At 39.3% G+C, this 21,901-nt stretch overlaps 1 protein-coding gene across 1 annotated transcript in view; it reads right to left on the reverse strand.

Annotated features, from left to right (window-relative positions):
• The window catches only part of TBX20 (T-box transcription factor 20), a 52,693-nt gene that overhangs the window by 19,830 nt on the left and 10,962 nt on the right, over window positions 1–21,901 (reverse strand). Inside the window, exons 5-6 of the mRNA XM_004606885.2 lie at window positions 20,446–20,604; window positions 10,453–10,529 (exon numbers count right to left, since the gene is read on the reverse strand). Coding sequence (XP_004606942.1) covers window positions 10,453–10,529; window positions 20,446–20,604 — 236 coding nt within the window. The remainder of the gene's footprint in view (window positions 1–10,452; window positions 10,530–20,445; window positions 20,605–21,901) is intronic.

Raw genomic sequence — 21,901 nt, forward strand, 5'->3', positions numbered from 1 at the left:
GCATGAAAGCCACTACATACAACATACATACAAAATAGCCCAGCCATGCTCTAAAAGACTTTTATCTATAGACAATAAAATTTATGTAATATGCTGCCAAAGATCATTAATAACTTTCCAACCACTTAAAATAGTGAAGCTCATTCTCACTTGTGGAAAGTTCCAAACAGGTGGGATGTAACAGCATGTAACTTTCCTGGAACGTGAGAGCCCTTGTGGGTCCAGATTGATCCCACTGCAAATCTTACTCTCTCCAAAACTCTACAAAGCTGCCTATAACTGGAGACCCTAATTCTTTCTAGCACCGAATGTCACGTGAAAGACAATACCCATAAAACATGAGACTCCAGGAAAATCTGCCCAAAAACTGCTCTATAGACCTTGTAGAAAAAAATGCCTATTAGCCCTCCTCCTCCTAAATTGACAACTTTTCTTTTCTGAGGTTTCCTTCTAGACTAACAGAATGTGTCTGAGCTCTTAGCAAAAAAGGCCTGACTCCCACTGGCTGGTGTCCAAATGCTATGTGTTTGAAAGATTTATTCGATGCCAAGAGTTTAAGCATTTTATAGAGACTCTCGGTATGAATTCCAATGGTGAGATAAGCTCATTTAATTATTTGATCCACTGACATGACTGAGAAAACAATAGGAACTAAAAATATCAGGAAGAATGCCAATGGCATAGGAAATGAATGAGGGAAACTTTAACTACGTATCCACATACAAGGAGGAAAGTCTTGTACAGGCAGCTTGAATAGCTTCCCTTATACCCCACCTTGAGCCCTGGTGACAGGAGGGGGCAGATGTCTAAGCAGCTGTAAAAGCAGATTTGTACACCAGACACTAGAAAGATGGAATCAGAGACCAGTGAGAGGGCCACACCCACAATAGCTCTGAAAAATGAGATTGCTCTTTGCTGGGTGTGGGGAAGAGCAAAGATTTCTTGCCGCTGTCTAAAAACAGAAAGACAGGGCAGTTTAATCATCATTATTCGAAAACTCCCTTTCCAGCTTATGTCACCTACCTACCCGAGGCCCTAGTCCAAACAGAGCAATTCTATTTCCACCTTGGCAAAACTACTTCAAAGTTAAATTATTCCTCCTACTTTGGCAGGTAGGTACCTCAGAGACATTACAATATACCCATACTTTTGTTCAAAATTACCTCAGCTTTGAACAGTTAGACAAACCAAAATTTCACACTACACTTGAGATAGAGAAAATGATTGGACAGTATAAAATCACAACCTGTTTTTTTTTTTTTTTTTTTTTTTTTTGGGTCACAGCCGGAGATGCACAGGGGTTACTCCTGGCTCTGCACTCAGGAATTACCCCTGGTGGTGCTTAGGGGACCATATAAGATGCTGGGAATCGAACCCGGGTCGGCCGCATGCAAGGCAAACGCCCTACCCACTGTACTATCATTCCAGCCCCCTGTTTCTTTTCTTGAAACAGATGTGTTCCAAGAAACCAGAAGTATTTTAAATCTCTGATTTGTATTTGCAAAACTCTGCAAGACTTAAGAAGATTCTAATATTAAAGCAGGAACAGAGTAGTAGCAGGTATTAAAAAGAAAACAATGTGGATATGTAAACGTATTCTCAGAAGTCAAAAAATAATGAAAGGAACTCAGTGGAGGGCTGGGGAGAGGCACAAGGGAGGAGTGCATGTGTTCCCCGGGGAGTCCTGGGCTCAGTCACTGCGACCATGCAGCTCCTCACCCTCCAGAAGTTAATTATAAGAACCATATCTGAAATGCTTCTGAAATTCAAACTAAGGCATTGTAGATATGTTATTAAGCATAAGAGGAAAAAATACAGGGAACAAATTTAGGAGATGTGTCACAGAAGTTTTAAAAATTCTGCATACAGAAAAAAATCTGCATAGAGGAGGTGAAGGAGAAAAAAAGAACAAGCAAATATTCCTGAGATGAATTGGGTTTTCAATTCAAACATCTTCACCATACTGTGAACACTAAAAAATCTACATCATGGCTCATGATTCTAATAAAGTTTTTAAAAATAAAACATTTTTTAATCTAAAACTGAACAAATTCATACAATTTCTACATTTCAAAGCAAATTTTCAAAAAGCGTTTTATCCAGGCAGAGGAAAAAAATACAAATTACCATCAAAGGGAAAGACAGGGAACTGCCAGCAGTTTTGAAAGCTAAATGACAAAGGGAGGTTCAAAGAGTCAGAAAAACTGTGCCCGAGTCATCTTTGTACATAATAGCAGCAGATTTTCTCAGATACACAAGCACACATATTCCTCTGACCCACTCACTCAGTGTCTATCCACAATGAGAAACAAAGTCAGGCCTCAATGTAATCATTAGGCATGTATGGGAGAAAAGTAGAAAATGATGAGATTTGCATTTGTGGAGTCAGATTTTAATCTACAATGTGGCTGATGTGTTCAGATCCTTACATTAAAAATAATGCTAGAAAAGATAATGCATAAATAAAAGTCTGGATTTAAAAATTCCAAATTTAAAAAGTAACAGATTATTTAAATTGAAATATGGGTAAATGGGATAGGAAGGGAAGATTCATCGGCAAAAGACCTTATATTTCACAAGCCAAGGAAAGGTATTGTCTCATTCCTGACAATGAAAGAGAAATATCAATGTTAAATACATGTTTTATAGAATTTAGAAGCACTAATTATTTAGAAGAAATGTAATGAACAGTAGAGACTGCATTTTGATTTCAGACAAACTAAACTGGATTTGAAGCTCAGCTGTCACAAATCATGTGAGCTTCGATAAAGTAGTATTCTCTCAAAATTTCACTTATCTCAGCTACAAAAAATAAGATAATGGTGTCTTTACTGAAAGATTATTTTGATGGGCAGTTGAAAGTATATAAAGCAGATAACTTATTTTCTAGAACACTGTCAGTGTGGGATGTTAGATAAAATTTTGATGAATAAAACAAAATACAGAAAGCGATAACAAAAGTAAAAGAAATAGCTATATTATGCATAAAAAGTAAAAAATATATAATAATAAACATATAAATTATCATAATAACTGTAGATGAACTAAATTTTTATATCAAAAAACAAAGACAAGCTACTTATTAGTCAAAAAATTATGAGCTACAGGTTTATGCCTTTTCTCTTGGACATTCTTTAAAAGGGAATTTTTCTTTTTAAATTTATGATTTTAAAAACCCTTCTCTTAAACCAAGTGCAATGCATGCACTATAACTTTTTTTTAAATAAACACTACTAATGTGATAAAGTCATGTAAACTTGGTACCAATAGCAAAAATGTTCACGAGGCTAATTACTATTTTCCTCTTAAGTGTATTTATGAATATGTGCTTGTTTATTGCCTAAGTTAGTACATGTAATTTATTTCTACAGAAATCAATGCAAAAAAAGAAACCTGAAAATTGAAACAATTCAAATTAAAAAGGTCAACTTCATTTCACTATCAACAGTTATCCTATGTTCATTCCTCTACTGAACTAAGTTCTACTCCATTTTCATTGAATTTTGAGCTATAATACGTAATTATGTATCATTTTAACACATCAACAAGATAATACGCCTGATATGTTATCATCTCAGTCACTTCAAACTAAATATATTTGGGGCTGAGAAGTTGTATAGGAGGGAAGGCGCCAGGGGTCAGTCAGGAATAGCCCCTGAGCACTGCCAGGTTTGGCAGAAAAAGAAAAATAAACAAACAAAACTTCCTATATTTTCTGCAGAACTTGATTTCTAATTACACTTAAATCTTTAAAAATATTAGGTGTCTAATTTTATTAATAATTAAAATCTTCAAAACCACACATTTTAAAAAATACAGATAACCTGTAACGTGTATTACAGATACTTGAATATTTTCTATGAACCAGGCTTGACTCCACATTTTGAGGATATGGTAGAAACCTAACACAAAGTCTTGACGCATGAAAACTCTGAGTGGCTCCATACCAGGTGGTGAAAGCCTGGAACCAGAATGGGTCTGGGCTTGTTCACAGCAGAGTGAGGAGGTCACTGTGGCTTAAACAGAGTGAGCAAGACAAAGGCAGGGGAGAGCCTGGGATGAGAGGGAGGAGCTACCTCGGATGCTGCAGGCCCCTCTGGAGCTTAGTGGACCCTGGATTAGGCTGTGATGAGACGGTGGGTCAGTGGAAAACTCTGATGTGCTCTGACTTCCTTTCTTTGCCAAGATCACGCAGACCACCTCACTGAAGATGAACTCAAGTGCAACACACCGTGAGGTGGAGGGGTGAATTTGAAAATCAACAGAATAGTCTAGGAGAGAGGCAACAGATGGGGGGATGTGGCAAATGTAGAGAAGTTATATTTAGTGTGCTTTAAAGTTACAGGAAGTGAGATGCACGTCAGACAACCCCAGCCTTGGGCAGGAACAATGGAAAGTTGTCAATGGTTGAGAGGAAGAAATACAGGAAGAGCAAATGTCAAGGGGCACTGTGCTGGAGATTCTATTTTTGATATATAAATCGAAAGGGTGCTGTGGACAAAAGAGTAAAGCCTCATTCGGGACTCCAGCGGCCAGATGTAAATTTGATAGTAGATATCAGATAATTGTATTTAAAGGCATAAATCTGGATCAAATCACCTAGAAGAAGGCTGAGAAGTGGCCAAAGGGCTGGCATATGTGCGCACATACACACACACACACACACACACACACACACACAGAAGGAGTTGAAGGAGATGAGGGGGTAGAGAGAGAACCACCAAAAACGTAGAACAAAGCCCAGAAGAGTTCCAGGTCTTGGAAGTCAAGAGGGAAAAGGGAGGTGAGAAGCAACAGTGCCCAGTGCTGCCGGTAGGACAGGTAAGATGACTGAGAAGTGGCATCTGGATTTTGAGCAAGAGGAGGCTCTCCAGGGACCTGCAAGAGGCTAGACTGACAGAGATGGGTGTAGGAGTATTCCTGGCAGGAGAAAGGAGGAGAATGAAACACAGCATGCGCAATTTCTCAAAAGAAGTTCTACTGTAAGATGAGCAGAAAAGTGGGAAAGTGAATAACTCGAAAGGCAAATGAAATCAAGGGGTTGTCTTCCTTGATGAAAAAAATATTGAGTATCACATAAATACTTTGACTCAAAAGAGGGTATATCTAGTTCTATAGAGAAAGGCTTTTCTAATTTAAAAGGCAATAAAAAAGCCAAATGTTTCCAAGGATGACAATATAAAAGTAGACAAAGAATTAAAGACAAAATTAATTAAATGAGAGTACCAGTTAATACAGAGTTGGTCTGAATATTCTTCAAAAAAATAGTGTACTCACAAGAATTTATGAGCATGATTATAAAATTTTCAGGTAAGTCATAGTATCTTTTTTACTTAAAGTGATCTAGATAAAAAAATGAAGGGAAAAAACTTAATTTGAAAAAAAGTATCAAAACTGCTAGTAAAGAGAGGAAAAATAAAATATTTATTATCAAAACTGATATAAGAACTCAAAATAAAATGAAAATATGCTAATTCAAAAGTAAACTAGAATCAAAAGCCCTACCCGCTGTGCTATCACTCCAGCCCCTAAAGCAGGTAAATTTTTAATTAAAAATTCTATTTTTAGGAGCAAACCTTCTTCCCTACTGAAAGTCTTCCTATAAAGTGCTATTCAATAGACAGGTAACTTGAGCCACATATGTAATTTAAACTGTCTGACTGTTAAATTTTTAAGTTTGAAATTAATTTTAACACATTTTATTTAACCCAATATGTGGCTAAAACACTATATTTTAATAGTCAATAAATACCTTTGAAACTATTATTAAGATAGTCATTTTCATATTTAGTTTTCAAAATCAGTGGAACTGTGCTTTTCCATTTTCCTTTGTCTTTTTAAATTTAGTTTTATTATTATTTTACTTAAAATCCCATATTCCATTTCAAGATACAACAGCCTCATTTCAAGTCCTCACAAGCTAAGTGTAGCTATACTCCTCCTGTCACTGTAAATAACAAAAAGTAAGAAATCTATATAAAAACGAATATATAGTTTAGTTGTATATTAGTCAAAAATATTGGTCAAATAAATTGTGGTACACACAGAATTGGGCCTTCATTATAGAGCTGGACAGCGGGGCTGGGGCCAGCTCAATGGGCTGCACACACTCCTTGCATGTAGGAGAACTGGATGTATCCCTGTAGTCTGTGGTCCCCAGGCACCTTGGGGAGTGACCCCTAAATAGCTGGCAGTAGTCCTCAAGCATCAGTGGGTGTGACCCAAAAAAAACCAAATAAAAAATAAAATGATTTAAAATTAGACATTTGCCATAAACAAACATCTATGTGTGTATTTGCACAGAAAAGTATCTGAAAGGATATACAAATTTGGGGCAATGAGTATTTGTAAATGATATTGTTTTGTTTCTCTTTTAATTTTTTTGCCTTGCTTATGGAAATTTTTTTACAATGAACATAAGATATAAATCTATATACTATAAATCTAAATACATTAAGATACTGTACTATATACTATATACTATAAATCTATATACTATAAATCTAAATACATTAAGAAATCCTTTTGTCTGTTGTCTGTTGGCTTGAGGCTTAGCTATCTGCTGAAGGTATAACCACAAAACATCTAATGAAAATACTTTCTACTTTTGGTAATGAGATAGTTTTGCTTTAGCAAACAAGGAAGAAAATTTATGCAGAGAAATATTATGCATGAAATATGTGGAACATCAAAGTGTCTGAATGGAATCTAGAGAAATTAAAGCAAGAAAGCCTTTAAATGTTTCCAAAAAGCTTATACAACTGTAGAAGGAATAATACTATGAATTTAGAGGTATAAGGCAAACATATCCAATATTAAAGGCAGTTTTGTTTGGGTATCTTGTGCAGTAGTTGTAAATCTGGAACAGGAAACCTGAAATCATTAAGGTCACATATTTATAACATCATATTCAATTAGGTTGGAAAAGTGCAATTTCTGTCATCATGTCATAAAAAGATGTGTTTTTCTCTCAGATCTCGTATAAAGAAAAGCTCCCTATATTGTTACAGATAGGGCTGTTTTCAATCAGTTACAAGGAGCAATTCAATTACTAGATGGTTTAGTGCAGTAACTGACTCCAGACTAATTTAATTTCTTTAGGTCTCTAAAGATCAATTGATCTGATTTGTCCCATCCCCAAAGGCTGTTTAGGAAAAATTCAGACTTAAATACCTGGAAATGAAATCCAAAACCTTGGCCAATTTCACACTACTTAGGTCATCTTGCAAACTCTCAGCTAGTCACATCAGATGCTCTCTGGCCTTCAGACCACTGAAAGCTCCAGAGTTTCATGTACAAGTGAGTGCTCCCCCACCCCATTCTTATTCAATCAGTGGAAAATGGGGCTGCAGCATTATCCAATCTGCCGTGCTAAAGGGCAGTCAGTCTGGAAAACTCGACAGTCATGCGCACATGAGCAACGCGGGGGCTATTTTTACTCTAGGCCTAGTTTATTAAAACTATTAAATGACACTTGTCTGTGGGGAGAAAAGAACATTGTATATAAAGTACATGTAAGTACAGTCTAAGTAGATGAAAATAAACTATTTTATTTTACACTGTTAAGAGTCATAAAGCCCTTTCAGAAATATCTTGATTCTCTTATTCTAGCTTTTAAGGGAGCTGGTTTATTTTCTCCATTATCTTGGGGAGGAAGTAGGCTTGGAGGCTGGCTGACTTCTCAGGGACACGCAGCCAGCCCCGGGCAGGGCTGGGATTCTGAGCCATGAGTCTGCTTCCCAACAGTGCCTGCTCACCCCAGTCCCACAGCAAGTTGTGTGTGGCACAGCGCCAACCTTTCAGATACCTGGAAGCACCCTGTGCCAGTGGCGCTGCAGAACCAGAAGACAGGACCCAGTGTCCAAGAACATGACTGGACAAACAAACTCTGGTACATAGACACCACGGAATACTCCTTGACTATAATGGAAGATGAAATCATGCAAGTTGGATGAATGGACTTGAGGAGTAGCATGCTGAATGCAGTTAGTCAGAAGAGTCAAATGCAGAATGACCTCTCTCAGGCGTGGAATATATAGAAACACAGCGAATAAATAACTAATGTGCAAAGACCACTGAAACTGAGAGCTGATTTTTAGTAGAAAGCTGAGGGCCGTTGGAGGAGGGGAGTTACTATGGCAGGAGGCACTGGGGCAGTGGTGGAGGACAGTGACGGACATTCTAGTGGAGGGTATGTCGCTGTAACATTTCCTGCATGAAGCCCTCCGTTGAGAGTATTGTCAATCACGGTGCTTAACAAACAGGAGAAGACATGAAGGGTCGTGCCCATGTGCAGACAGCCTGTGCCAGGCCTCACTTGTCATGCCCACTGCTGACACCACATTCTCCTTCATGTGAGTCCCACCCAAAAGAGAGTTACCCACATTCTGCAGTGGAGTTTCAAACACAAGCTCAAGTTTCCTTCCTTAATCTCAATATCCCAACCACTTATCATGCCTCCCAGCCAATTAAACTTCTTTTAGAACTCAGCTCCTTCTGGTGGCTTCTCTGCCTCCCATGGTGCCTCCTTTCCCCAGTTCAAAACCATAGCCCACCTATATTCTACGGCACTTTGGAATGGCTTGGGAAAATCAGAACAATACTGCTGCAACATGCAATTATCCACCACTTTACCCTGTTGGGACAAGTGGAAGAAATTTGCTATGATTAGAAGATTAGGCTGTTGGACTGCTGGGAATATATCCCAGAAAAGCCAAAAAGTATAGTCGAAGTGACATATGCACTTGTATGTTCACCGCAGCACTGTTTACAATAGCCAGAATCTGGAAAAAACCCGAGTGCCCTAGAACAGATGACTGGTTGAAGAAATTCTGGTACATCTATACAATGGAATACTATGCAGCTGTTAGAAAAAATGAGGTCATGACGTTTGCATATAAGTGGATCAATATGGAAAGTATCATGCTAAGTGAAATGAGTCAGAAAGAGAGAGACAGACATAGAAAGATTGCACTCATCTGTGGAATATAGAATAATAGACTATAAGACTAACGCCCAAGAATAGTAGAAATAAGTACCAGGAGATTGTTTCCATGGCTTGGAGGCTGGTCTCTCATTCTGGGTAACTCAGGGAAGGGACCACCAAGTAAAATGTGGTTGGAGGTCATGTGGGGGAAGGGTGATGCGGGCCGAATACAGACTAGAGACTGAACACAATGGCCACTCAACACCTTTATTGCAAACCACAACACCTAATCAGAGAGAGAGAACAAAAGGGAATTCCCTGCCATAGTGGCAGGGTGGGGTGGGGGGAGACGGGACTGGGGAGGGGGGGAGGGATGTTGGGTTTACGGGTGGTGGAGAATGGGCACTGGTGAAGGGATGGGTTATCGAACTTTGTATGGGGGAAACATGAGCACAAAGATGTATGGATCTGTAACTGTACCCTCACGATGACTCTCTAATTAAAAATAAACTAATAAAAAAATAAAATAAAATAAAATCCCCCCCCCCCAAAAAAAGATTAGGCTGTTGGGTAGGGAACAAAGAGTGTGGCAGAAACATACAGCAGTTGTATATGTTGTGTACACTTACAACAATATAGGCAGTAAGTGTCAATGGGCTGACTGCATACTGTGCATGCACAAGTTCCAGATTTGGTCCCTGGCACTGTAAGGTCCCCTGAGTACTGCCAGGAATGATGCATAAGCAACACTGGGTATAACCAAAACCCAAAAATAAATGAATAGTATTGGCGATAAGATAAAGCAGAAGGTCACTGAGCACAGCCCCCCACCATTCATAAAGACTCAGGCTGCATAAAAGAACGGAATATAGAAGTGAATACGATTGCAGGATCTCATTAAAAACCTGGTGACTATAGTTGATAGTGGGGCATTGTATAAGTGAAATTTGCTGAGCTTAACTCAAAAACCTTCATAAAGAAGAAAGTTATGTAAGAAATGCAAATAATCAGGTTCAGAATCTTGTTTGAGAAATAGATTTTTGTATTCATATTAGGCAAACAACAGTGTCTGAATACAGATATTATCATCACATAGTCTCACACAGAGACATTTAAACGTACAGCTACTTGCTTCAGAATTCCAAATTACCTTTCTACACTTTGAGCCAGCAAATATATCCATTTCAGAAAGCAAAGGCTACCACATTTCCACTTCCCAGCAGGGTGATGCCTAACATCATCAAGAGCACTGAGTCTTGATAACAAGGAAGCCCTATTTTTCACAGATGAATAAATGTCCCGATCAAAGAATCTGCACACAGGACAGATCCAGCTGCAGCAGCTGTCAAAGTATAGGCAGTCACATAGCATGAGGGGCTTTAAGGAGAAGGGAAGTGAGGGGCAGAGAATTAAGGATTGTATGCAGTTAAGACTGATTCTTTGGCATCAAAAAGAAAGCGTTCTTACAAACTTGCCTTCCACTTTCTCTTATCTGGACATAAAAGTAAACAGAAAACTCTCATTACCTCTCAATGTCAGTGAGCCTGGAAGAGTCCCGGAATCCCTTGGCAAAAGGGTTGCTATCTATTTTCAGCTTGGTGATCTGGAAAGGGAAGAAATGGGTAACAGAACAAAATCATTTCCGAGGTCAAAGAAGTAGAACCAGAAATAGTCTGTTCATTTTCCATGACCCCCATCCCCAATATATCTAAAATTTCTCAGTATCCTGAGAAAGGTCGGAAGTGTTAAAGAAGTCCGCAAGGAGAGACAGAGGTTCCCATGGCAGAGGAAGGCTTCAGAGAAAAGGAGGTTTTTCCTGACCATGCCGGAGGGAAGAGAAAACAGGACGGGGTTCTATCCTAAGCAATGTGGCCAGCGTGTGAAGGTTTGAGTGGAGGGAGGGCAGGTGCTTGAGGGAGGAGAGCCATCTAGAATATCAGCACTGTCAGATAATGAGGAGCAGAACAAAAAGGCTGGCGCGCTAATCTGGCAACCTCATTTGTTAATCTTAGGGCACGTATATATGCCATGATGAATAAAAAGAGTAAATGGTCAATAATGTCCTGTCTACAACATTAAATGCATGACATAAAACTTTCAAAATCTATATTTACCTCTTATCCCCTTTTCTATTTGAATTAGAATCAAATTAGTACAATTTTTGTTATGCTTCCATTTCATGCCATTTCTAGAACTCGGCGATAATATGGAAAGCAAATCTTACTGATAGTGCCTCTGCAATGCTCCTTTTGGCCCAGGAATATCAACAGTCCTGGAAATGGGGGCTGGAGAGATAGTACAGCAGGTACGGTGCTTGTGCTGCATGTGACTGATCTAGTTTGATCCCCAGCATCCTACAGGGTCCCTCCAACCCTGCAAGAGTGATCGCTGAGCACAGAGCCAGAAGTAAGCCCTGAGCATCACTGGGTATCAGCCCTAAAACAAAACAAACCATTGCTAAACTCCTTTTCAGCTTAGGGGAAAGTGGTAAACCTGGAAAGAAGGAAGTTGCATAAGAAATTTTTAAAAAAATAAGTATTGAGTTACTTTAAGTATATCTACAAAGAAATATTTACATAAGACTTGAGGTTGTTTCCAAGTGTGGTCATCAAAGACTTAGAGAGGGCTGCGGAGATCGTGTGAGGGTTAAGGCTGCACTGCCAATGCCAGTTCAATCTTCTGGTTCAAACCATATATGTCCTCCCAAGCACCTTTAGGGGTGTGACCCCTGAAGAGACCAGAAACCCCTGAAGAGACCTTTTGGGGGGAGGGAGCCCCCTCCCCCCAAAAGGGAGCATACTTGACACAAATGTGTTATAAAATTGATGTCACTGTATTACTACCATAATTTGAAAAGGCAAGATAATTAAATTCAACACAAAATTTCAGATTACTTTGGAATTTTCCTTTATTGGAAAAGTTTCTATTACTGATATATTTTCTGTTTTCATGGGGGGAGGTGGGCAATTTGTGCCACACCCAGCCGTGCTCAGGGCTTTTCCTGCCTCTGTGTTCAGGTAACACTCCTGGTGGGGCTGGTGGGATGTGGAGCTGGGGAGCTGGCGATGTGCAAGGCAAGCATCTTAACCACAGTGCTGTCTCTCCATCACCCTACCCAATTCATTCTTAGACGCTAATTAATATCCCCAAGACTATTACTTCTAATTCCTTTCCATGCTGATAAAAATTTCATACTACAGTAAAGCTTTGTGAATAATACAACAGTTCTTTCACCTAGATCAACCAGTTATTTATAGCAATGATTTAACTCATTATTAGTGTAATGATTTTAAAAAGAAAATAGCTAGCTATTTTTTCCACCATGGACCACTTAATTCCATATGATTCTTTTGGGAAAGGAAAAACTCTGAAAGGATCTCTTATCGCTAAAATTCTAAGGGAGTTGGGGACTGACACTGCATTCTGAACAGGTTTTATGGAGTAATGGTTAACAACTCTAGGTTTATGGGTTAGCCATATATATATGTATGTATGTATACATTCAGATAAATATAGTTTTTGTTATTGTTGTTTGCACTGAGGCCACACTCTGAGTTTTTAGGGCTCAATCCATGTTCCATGTTCAAGGTTCACTCCTGGTGGTGCTGGGGGACCATATGGGTCCCCATATTCAAGCCAGAGACTGAACCTGGGTTAGCTAGCATCTGTGTAAGGCAAGAACCATGTCCACTGTACTAGCTCTGTGGCCTGCACTAGCCTTTTAAATGAACTATCATGCTCACTGTGATATCACAAGATCCTAAACCTAGTAAAGTGTCATCAAAACAGACTGCAGGCATATTTGTTGAACTATGCTTCAAGAACAACATTAGAAAAAAGACATTTCTGAATACAGTTTTATATGCTTTTATAAAATTTGGGACAACTGCAAATGTTTCACACTGAGAACTGAAGAACAGGAACAATAGATAGAAATTTTGTTATGAAGGATTTTCCTGACAGAGAACTAAAGCAATACTGTTGAACAGTATCATCTATGTCAAAGACGTTACTGAATCAGATCCAAAACTAGTAAACTACCAAATATAGTATGCACAGAAACCACTGGACTAACTTTTTTACAATTCAAAATTAAAAGTTAGGGGCATGAGAAATACTACAGTAGGTAAAGTGCTGGTTCTGCATGTAGCTGACTTGGATTCTATCACTGGCATACCATACGGTACCCTGAGACCTGTCAGGAGTGATTCCTGAGCACAGAGCCAGGAGTGACCTCTGACCATCACTGGGTGTGGCCCAACACCAAAAATAAATAAGTAAATAATAAGCACTGTAGCACTGTGATCCCATTGTTCATCGACTTGCTCAAGCGGGCACCAGTAGTGTCTCCATTGTGAGACTTGTTGTTACTGTTTTTGTCATATCTAATAAGCCACGGGGAGTTTGCCAGGCTCTCCAAGAAGCATGGAGGAATCGAACCCAGGTCAGCCACATGCAAGGCAAATGCCCTACCTGCTGTGCTATTGCTCCAGTCCAAATAATAAGAATAAATAAAAATAAAAGGCAAAAATGCTTCTCATTTTGTGATGGGAAAGCATTTATAAGTCAGGGCAAAAGTACTTAGCTCTAAATGCTTAAAACCTGCAATCAGGATGTATCTACATATACACAAATCACTGACCAAGCCAAAGTGTACCCAGTCTTTCATGCATTATCTCACTAATATATAACACAATGTGTTTGCTAACCAAAGGCCTTTAGTTGCAACATCTCCTTTATCTGAGGATAATAAGTGGATATATAACTGCAGGGCAGAGTTTAACCAGCTGTACCAGAGGAAAGGAAAACCTTTGGTGGTAGTTCTCATGCCATGTGGTATCAGCAGACTCGGGATCCAGCTGGGGTTCCCAGACACAGGGAAAAATTGGCCCTCAAAGACCATTTCTCCAATTATCAGAGAAAAATCTGTCCAAAGGCATTTAAAAATGAAACCTGACCTACACTTCAACTCCACAGCAATGGTCTGCCGGCTGCAAAACAATGTATGACCTTTAAATCTTAAATTATAAAATAGTTTGTTGAAAGTGTAATGTATTTAGCTTTTATCTAATAATGTAAAGAAATGCAATCATTTCCTTGGAAAAACCAGAGAAAGAAATAGCAAAAAACATCCCATTTTTATTACTTCTAAATAATATTGCTAGCCACCATCAATGAGAAGCTTCTTCACAAATTTGACTGGAAACTTAGATTTAGCTTTTAATACATATAAAAATAACAGGTCTTTGTAAAGTTTAAGAAAAGGTAATCCTAAATGTGAACTTAATTTTAAATCCTTGTTTCTCTCTGTTTTTGTACAGGGAAAACTTCTAATATTTAGAATATATTTAATACAATTTTATTTCTTAATTAATTTTACTGTATGTTTGCTACAGGAAAAACCTATGTATGAATATGGAATAGAAGCCTAAAATAATCAAGAATCATTTTAGAAAACTGTATAGGACAAATGAAAATACTAACACCAAAATTGGTTTATGCACTCCTCTTATGGTTTTTAAAAAACCATAATGAAGTTTTATTCCTCTAATAAGAGTTATAAAACGTTTTGTTTTAACTGGCCTGTTAGTAAGCCAAGTAAAATGTCTTATATTAAATGAATTTCAACTACATTTATAAATATTATGGTTTTTAAAAGGTGGGTGTACAAAACTAAAGTCAAACATAGGCTCACTAAATAATTTAACTTAAGTATTCTATTTTCAGTTGTCTGGCAATGAAATTGTACACTATTCATATTGTCATAGTGACTAATAAGAATTAATGATCAAATGAAATATAGGTAGGCATTGGTGCTTGATTTTAAACTCACTTATAATCTCAATAAGAAATAATCATTTGCAAGAGGGCAAATACTGTTGGGATGCATTTATTAGTATCTTTACCTATTTTAACTTAACAAAATTTTTAATTTCAGTTTTCAAGACTTTGACACTGTCAGCATCCACTTCCTTGGCCTTGCAATCTATTATGATGCCACCAAAAAGAAGGAATTAAGACCTTGGCAGTCAAATCTTCCCAAATCAGTGGTCTTGAGGGAACATTTTACTTACTCTGACCCTGTTTTCCCATCTGCGAAATGGGGTATAGGGGATGTTCTTTAAGGAATTAGTGTAATGGGTCCATAAGATAGTGAGGAAAAAAATGAAGGGATTTTTATATACTATAAATCATTATATACATATATTTATATATATAAAGTAATAAGTCCAAACCATGTATTTTAATTGAATGCTACTTCAGAAGTAAAAAAAATATTATAAAAGACATTTGTGGTCCACATGAACTGAATTTACATGGTAGGAAAATACTATCAATTTTCCTAGCTGTGACAGACTACAAATATTATGTTACACATGTCATTTCATACTTACACAAAAATTTACAAGTAAAATATCATGATGCATACAACTATATTTCAAATAATTCAGAAAAGGAAACACGTAAAGATAGAAATTGAGGGCAAGATGAAAAGAAAATATAGCAAAACGTCACTTCACTTCTCTGGATGGAGAATCCTTAACCATGTTCAAGTTTTGGAAACTGCATTTTTCTAAATAAGAAGGCGCAGGGGAAAGAAGCCAGTAAGTGAAATGATGATGTTGAGATGGAAACGCCTACGAGATGCTGCTCTCCTCACTGGCAGGTCTTTCCGACCTGCAGTGGCTGGTGACCACTTGGTGCTGCCCCGTGTGGACAGCATGCACTACACAGTGAGGGTTCGCTCCAAAGAGAAAGATGACGGTAAAGAGTGGACGCCTTCTAGGAAGTTTGTCTCAAGAGACCCTCTGGACCGAAAGCTGAGAGGAGATAGAGTTCTGCTTTCTTGGGGGTACCAGGCTGAAGAATATCTCTTCACCTCTAATCACCTGGGGTTAAACCTGGGATGGGAACAACAGGGACGCTCTGGATGAGTTATCTGACTCTATGCCTCAAACACTCCCATTGTGAAATGTGGAGAGAAACACTCTTCCTATCTCCTAGTATTACTAGGAGAGTTAAATAAGACAGCACATGTCAAAGGATGCCTTGCACATGGTAAGCTTCCAAATAGTGGTGACTATTTATATATATACATATGTATGTATATATATAAAATATATACATATATACACATAACTTTTTTCAGTATATTATGTTTGGAAAGGCCTACATCATTTACTTAACATATTTTTCATTCATTAAATCAAATCTAATGCATTATACTTAAAAGCTTCCTTTAATTTTGTTCCATTATTTTCATTCAGTAGGACTGGAGCAATAGCACAGTGGGTAGGGTGCTTGCCTTGCACACGGCTGACCCAGGTTCGATTCCTCTATCCCTCTCGGAGAGCCCGGCAAGCTACCAAGAGTATCCCACCCGCACAGCAGAGCCTGGCAAGCTACCTGTGGCATATTAGATATGCCAAAAACAGTAACAACAAGTCTCACAATGGAGATGTTACTGGTGGCCGCTCAAGCAAATCGATGAACAGGACAACAGTGCTACAGTGCAGTGCATTTTCATTTAGAAATCGAATTTGCTTATTTTTAATTTTGTTCTCTTTTATAGAAATCACTGTATCACTGTCACTGTTATCTCGTTGCTCATCAATTTGCTCAAGCGGGCACCAGTAACGTCTCCATTGTGAGACTTGTTGTTACTGTTTTTGGCATATTGAATACACCACGGGTAGCTTGCCAGGCTGCTCTGCCGTGCAGGTGAGATACTCTTAGTATGTTTCTGGGCTCTCCGAGAGGGATGGAAGAAATGAACCCAGGTCAGGCACGTGCAAGGCAAACGCCCTACCCGATATGCTATCACTCCAGACCTTTTTTATAGAGAACCCTGATTAAAGTTCCTACACATTTTTATTTCATTCTGAACCATTAATGGGTTTCTTGTATTAGTATAAATAGAATGTTCCATAGTACAAAAACTATCAATTTACTTAATATAAACTTAACAAAATGTTTCAGGAATCTTGTTTGGACCTATGATATTTGCATTATCTGTAATTCCAAGTAAATTAAAAATGGGATTGTGGGTTTCAATGCTCCAGATCCCCAAAGAAAAAGGATTTTTCCTTTAGGATCTCGTGGAATTTTCTCTATCCAGAATTTTAGTTTGGAAAATTTCAGTATTTCCACTGTTTAATTATCTTGGTAATAATCTTTTGCAGGGCAGGGGGAAGAGTTTTTATTGGTCTTTAACATGAAAACAAAATCTGGAGGTGGGAGAATGAGAAGGTGGGGAGGAGCCGGCTGCTGGGCCAGGCATCTGAGCGGGGCTTCAAGACTCAAGTCTGGGTCCCATAGCACAGGCTGACTGTGTTGCTCTGTGGTAGCCCAAGAGGAGCAGAGCAGGGTGAGTGGGGAGTGACAGTGAGTGGCCGGAAGACGGGAGCACCAAGGGGCAGACCTGCAGGGCCAAGCCGGGTGGCTGGCCTCAGTTCACAAAGGCATCTTGGAAATCATTCAAAAGTTAAAATAGGGGCTGGAGCAATAGCACAGCTGGTAGGACATTTGCCTTGCACGTGGCCAACACGGGTTCGATTCCCAGCATCCCATATGGTCCCCCGAGCACCTCCAGGAGTAATTCCTGAGAGCAGAGCTGGGAGTAACCCCTGTGCATGGCTGGGTGATGCCCCCAAAAAGAAAAAAAGGTTAAAATAACTGTGTTTTTTTATTTTAAGGTAATTTGTAACACATTTATGTATCTCTGTAAAAATCACACCACTTAGATTCCTAAATACAAATGATGACAAAACCTCTTTGTACATCACAGAGACAGTTTACTAACAGTCACATGCCTCTTAGAGGGATCTGGACAGTCTCCTATGGCTACACACAGCTTCCCAGTCAACCCTTACAGCAATCTCCTAGAAGGTCTGAGCACTTCTGAGCTCCAGCTTACAGATAAGGGAAACAGTCAACAGAATAGAGATGTGAACTCTGCACAAAGTCACACAGACCTGGCAGGGCTTGTGCCTTTCATAAACATGCATCTGCCCACATCCCTTCTCTGACTCCTATTCCCTGGTGGTGTCCACTACCTGCGCTTCTGCTCAAGGTCTGGCTCCTCCTGCGAACTACACCTCATCTAGGACACCGACCCCACCTCCAGACTTCTACACACAGCACCTAGTAGTGACTCAGAGCTTGCAATACTTTTTTCTTTTTTTAACAGCTTGTTTCTTTGAATTCTCCCCAGAACCATAACTTTCTCTCTTTCCTTTATTTATTTATTTATTTTTTTTGCTTTATGGGTCACACCTGGCAATGCACAGGGTTACTCTGGGAATCAAACCCGGGTCGGCCTCGTGCAAGGCAAACACCCTACCCACTGTACGATTGCTCCAGCCCCAGAACCATAACTTTTTGATCCAAATTATTTTGGTTTTGTTTTGGGGGGATTTGTTGGGGGAGGCGTGGACCATACCTGATGGTTTTCAGGAGTTACTGATGGCTCAGGGTTCATTCTTTGTGGGCTTGGAGGAACATATGAGATGCTGAGGATTGAACCCAGGTAAGACAAGCGCCCTAGCTGCTGTACTATCTCTCTGGCCCCTTGGAGCTTCAAATTAACGATATCCAAATCAAATAAGAGCAAAATCATTGGCTACGTACAACACATCAAATAAAAATAGGATGTGAAAACTTAGTGACGGCGCACAGCCAGGTGTGTAAAGGGAATGACATTTGAGTTCTCCTCACTCAAGCCCAGCAGAGGGAACCTACTATTGGTCCTTCTGCCCATCACACTCCCCATCGCCCTGGTATCACCTCCTCAATCAAACTACTGCAGTTACCATGAGTCCCTGTGACTGCAGCCTGTGAAAGAAGAAAACCAACAGGAATGTATTTCTTAGTAGGACTTTGATGAGTATTTACTAAGTTGAACAAAGCCTTACAAAGGATATATACATTATCAATGTGATGTGCAAGAGAGAGAAGAAAATGTGCAATTCAATATTATAAATAAGATATCCTGATGCTAGTTGGGGGACACAACAGTCCCCATACCACAGCTTATTATCTGAAGAAACATTTAAAAATCACTCTTCTAGAATTCTTACTAAATACTTGAGCTGGAACATATATGCTAACTTACCTAAAAAACTGAGTTTCTAATTTATTTGTTTTGGGGCCACACCAGCAATAGTCAGGGGTTGCTCCTGGCTCTGCACTCAGGAATTACTCCTGGTGGTGCTCAGGGACCATATGGGAATATAGGGATCAAATCGACTGTGTGTAAGGCAAGTACCTTCTGAACTATCACTCAGCCCCTGAGCTTCTAATTTTTATGAAGCAAGAATGTTTAGGCATATTCACCATGAGTTCCTACCAGGAGAATGAAAAGAAGGTCATTTTCTGGAAAAGAGATTTGAAGGGGAATTTGGTGCAGGTTTGGGTGGGGGGGGTAGGCTGCATGCCTCCTAGAAGCATAACAATTCTAGAGTAGATAGCGTATTCAGAATCCTAAACCAAGGTCACACGGCACCCTCAGAGGTACCAGAGCTGACACTCAATTGGTCTCTGCGAAATAAACTTGTCTGAGGACTGGGATAGTCGTTCTTGCTAGGAAAATGTAAGAGCCCCTGAAATCCTTATTTTGATCAGAAAATTAATTGGTCTACAGAACAGTTTGCCAAGAGGTTGAAAGGAGGGAAGGGACTTTGCACCATTGGTGAAGGGATGCTGAGACTGCTGGGGGCGGGGGTGCCGTGGAGCTGGAAAAATGGATGCCAGAAACTCTCTTATTAACAGTATTATAGCCGGGTAGAGTATTCTTGGTGAGGCATTCATTTCATGAAGTTTTTTCACTATATCCCACCATTGTCTTCGGGCTTGGAGGGTTTCTTCTGATAGGTCTGCTGTGAATCTAAGGGGTGCGCCTTTGTATATGATCTCCTTCTTTGATCTTGCTGCTTGCAGTATTGTGTCTCTATCCACGGCATCCATCATTCTGACTATGATATGCCTTGGGAATTTTCTATTTGGGTCCCTTTTAGCTGGCACCCTTCGGACTCCTTGTATCTGGATGTCCGTATTCTCTAGATCTGGGAATTTTTTAGCAATGATGTCTTTAATGGTGTTTTTTTCATTGGGATTGGTTCCGTGTGGTTCCGGCACTCCCATGATTCTTATGTTGTTTCTCCTGAGGTCATCCCCTAGGACTCTAACTCACTCTAGAGCCATTTTGAGGTCTTTTGCCATTATTTGTTGTTGCCTATATGCTATTAACAGTATTATAAACCACAGTATCTAAATAAAAACTGGGAAAAGGAAAAGCGTACATCAGCATACTAAGGTGCTGGAGCAATAGCACAGCGGGTAGGGCATTTGCCTTTTACGCGGCCGAGCTGGGTTTGATTCCCAGCATCCCATATGGTCCCCCGAGCACTGCCAGGAATAATTCCTGAGTGTATGAGCCAGGAGTAACCCCTGAGCATCTCTGAGTGTGACCCAAAAAGCAAAAAACAAAAACAGTAACAAACAAACATCAGCATACTCACCAGTTGATTCTGGTAGGCAGTCACAGCGGTGAAGACTGTTTCTGGGAAGATGAACGTTCTGAACTCTTCAGACTTCAAATTGAGCAATGAGGCCGTGTGGTCTTTCTTCTTAATGATGTGCACACGGGGCTGGTACTTATGCATTGAGTTCAAAATGATCTAGAACAAAAAGTACTGGATTTTAAATACTTGTACTGCTAATTAGTCAAATGACAATGAAACAAACAAGGGGCCATAAAATCTACAGTTTGTAATTAAGTTTTTTGGGTGTGTTTTTTTTTCCAGGGGATAAGCCATACCCAGTGATGCTCAGGGTTTACTCCTGGCTCAGCACTCAGTGATCACTCTTGGAAGTGCTCAGTGGACCATATATGGTACAGGAATTGAACTCAGGTTGGCTGCATGCAAGGCAAGTGTTTTAACTCTTGTACTTCCTCTCCAGCCTCTACAATTCAGTTTGAAGAACAGGATTTTTATTTATCTTCTCAAGGCAAATTATCTTCTGAATAGTCATTCTTGTGAATTATATTTTACCAAAATAACTGCAAATAATATAGGGCTCTTTAAATGTCCTTTTTAAAATAAAGGGGGGTGTCATCTGATGACTATTTATGCATGCATTGCTATATAATATTCAACATCTACTTTGCATTAAAAGGCCACTTTGAATAAATCTTCTGTTCAGTGTCAGTTCAATGACACAATGCTTGACCTTCAGGTTTAATTGTGTATTTTTAAATGAAGCCATTATAATTTTTCTCCCTTGTAACTAGCCTGGTGAGACTAGAGGATGAATATCTAAATTCTCTAAAGTAGAATTGATATATTCTGGGAATCCAGATCATGAATGTGGAAAAAAAAATAAAACAACACAGAAAGTCTGTGATAACGGACAGTCCTGGTTAGAATAATTAATCTACTATTTTCTAGCTCTCTAAGGGGCTCAATGCTCCACTGGGGATTTCCTTAAATGCAAACAATGTACTAATTTAGCAGAGTCATGGTGAAGATTAAGGAACACAATCCTTGAAAAAATCCCATAACAAGTAAGGGGTACTGGCTAAATAAAAATGTTATAATTCACCAATTCTTATCTCCTAGTTACAAACTGAACATGACTAATAGTGATGGCTCATGTTCCATTTGTTAGCTAACAAAAATGGCCAATATTCAGAAATCACACAAGATATTAACAAGAAATTGCTTCTGATTCTTATAAACAACGTATCTAAGATAAACTGCAAAAATTAAAATTTCTCATTATGAAATCTGAATGAAATTCACTTTTAGATATAAAGGTTTTCCACATCTTCTCCCCTGGCTCCCAGACCACTCCCCAAATCTTCCAAATCTCTGTCCTGTCTGGGCTCACGGGGCTCATGGTGGCAGGGAGCCTGTCCGGAGGGGTGCGGGCAGGGGCTGGCAGGACTGATGGCACCCTTGCTCTCTTAACTAA

This window comes from Sorex araneus, chromosome 1 (assembly GCF_027595985.1).
Source record: "Sorex araneus isolate mSorAra2 chromosome 1, mSorAra2.pri, whole genome shotgun sequence".
Taxonomy (NCBI): Eukaryota; Metazoa; Chordata; class Mammalia; order Eulipotyphla; family Soricidae; genus Sorex; species Sorex araneus.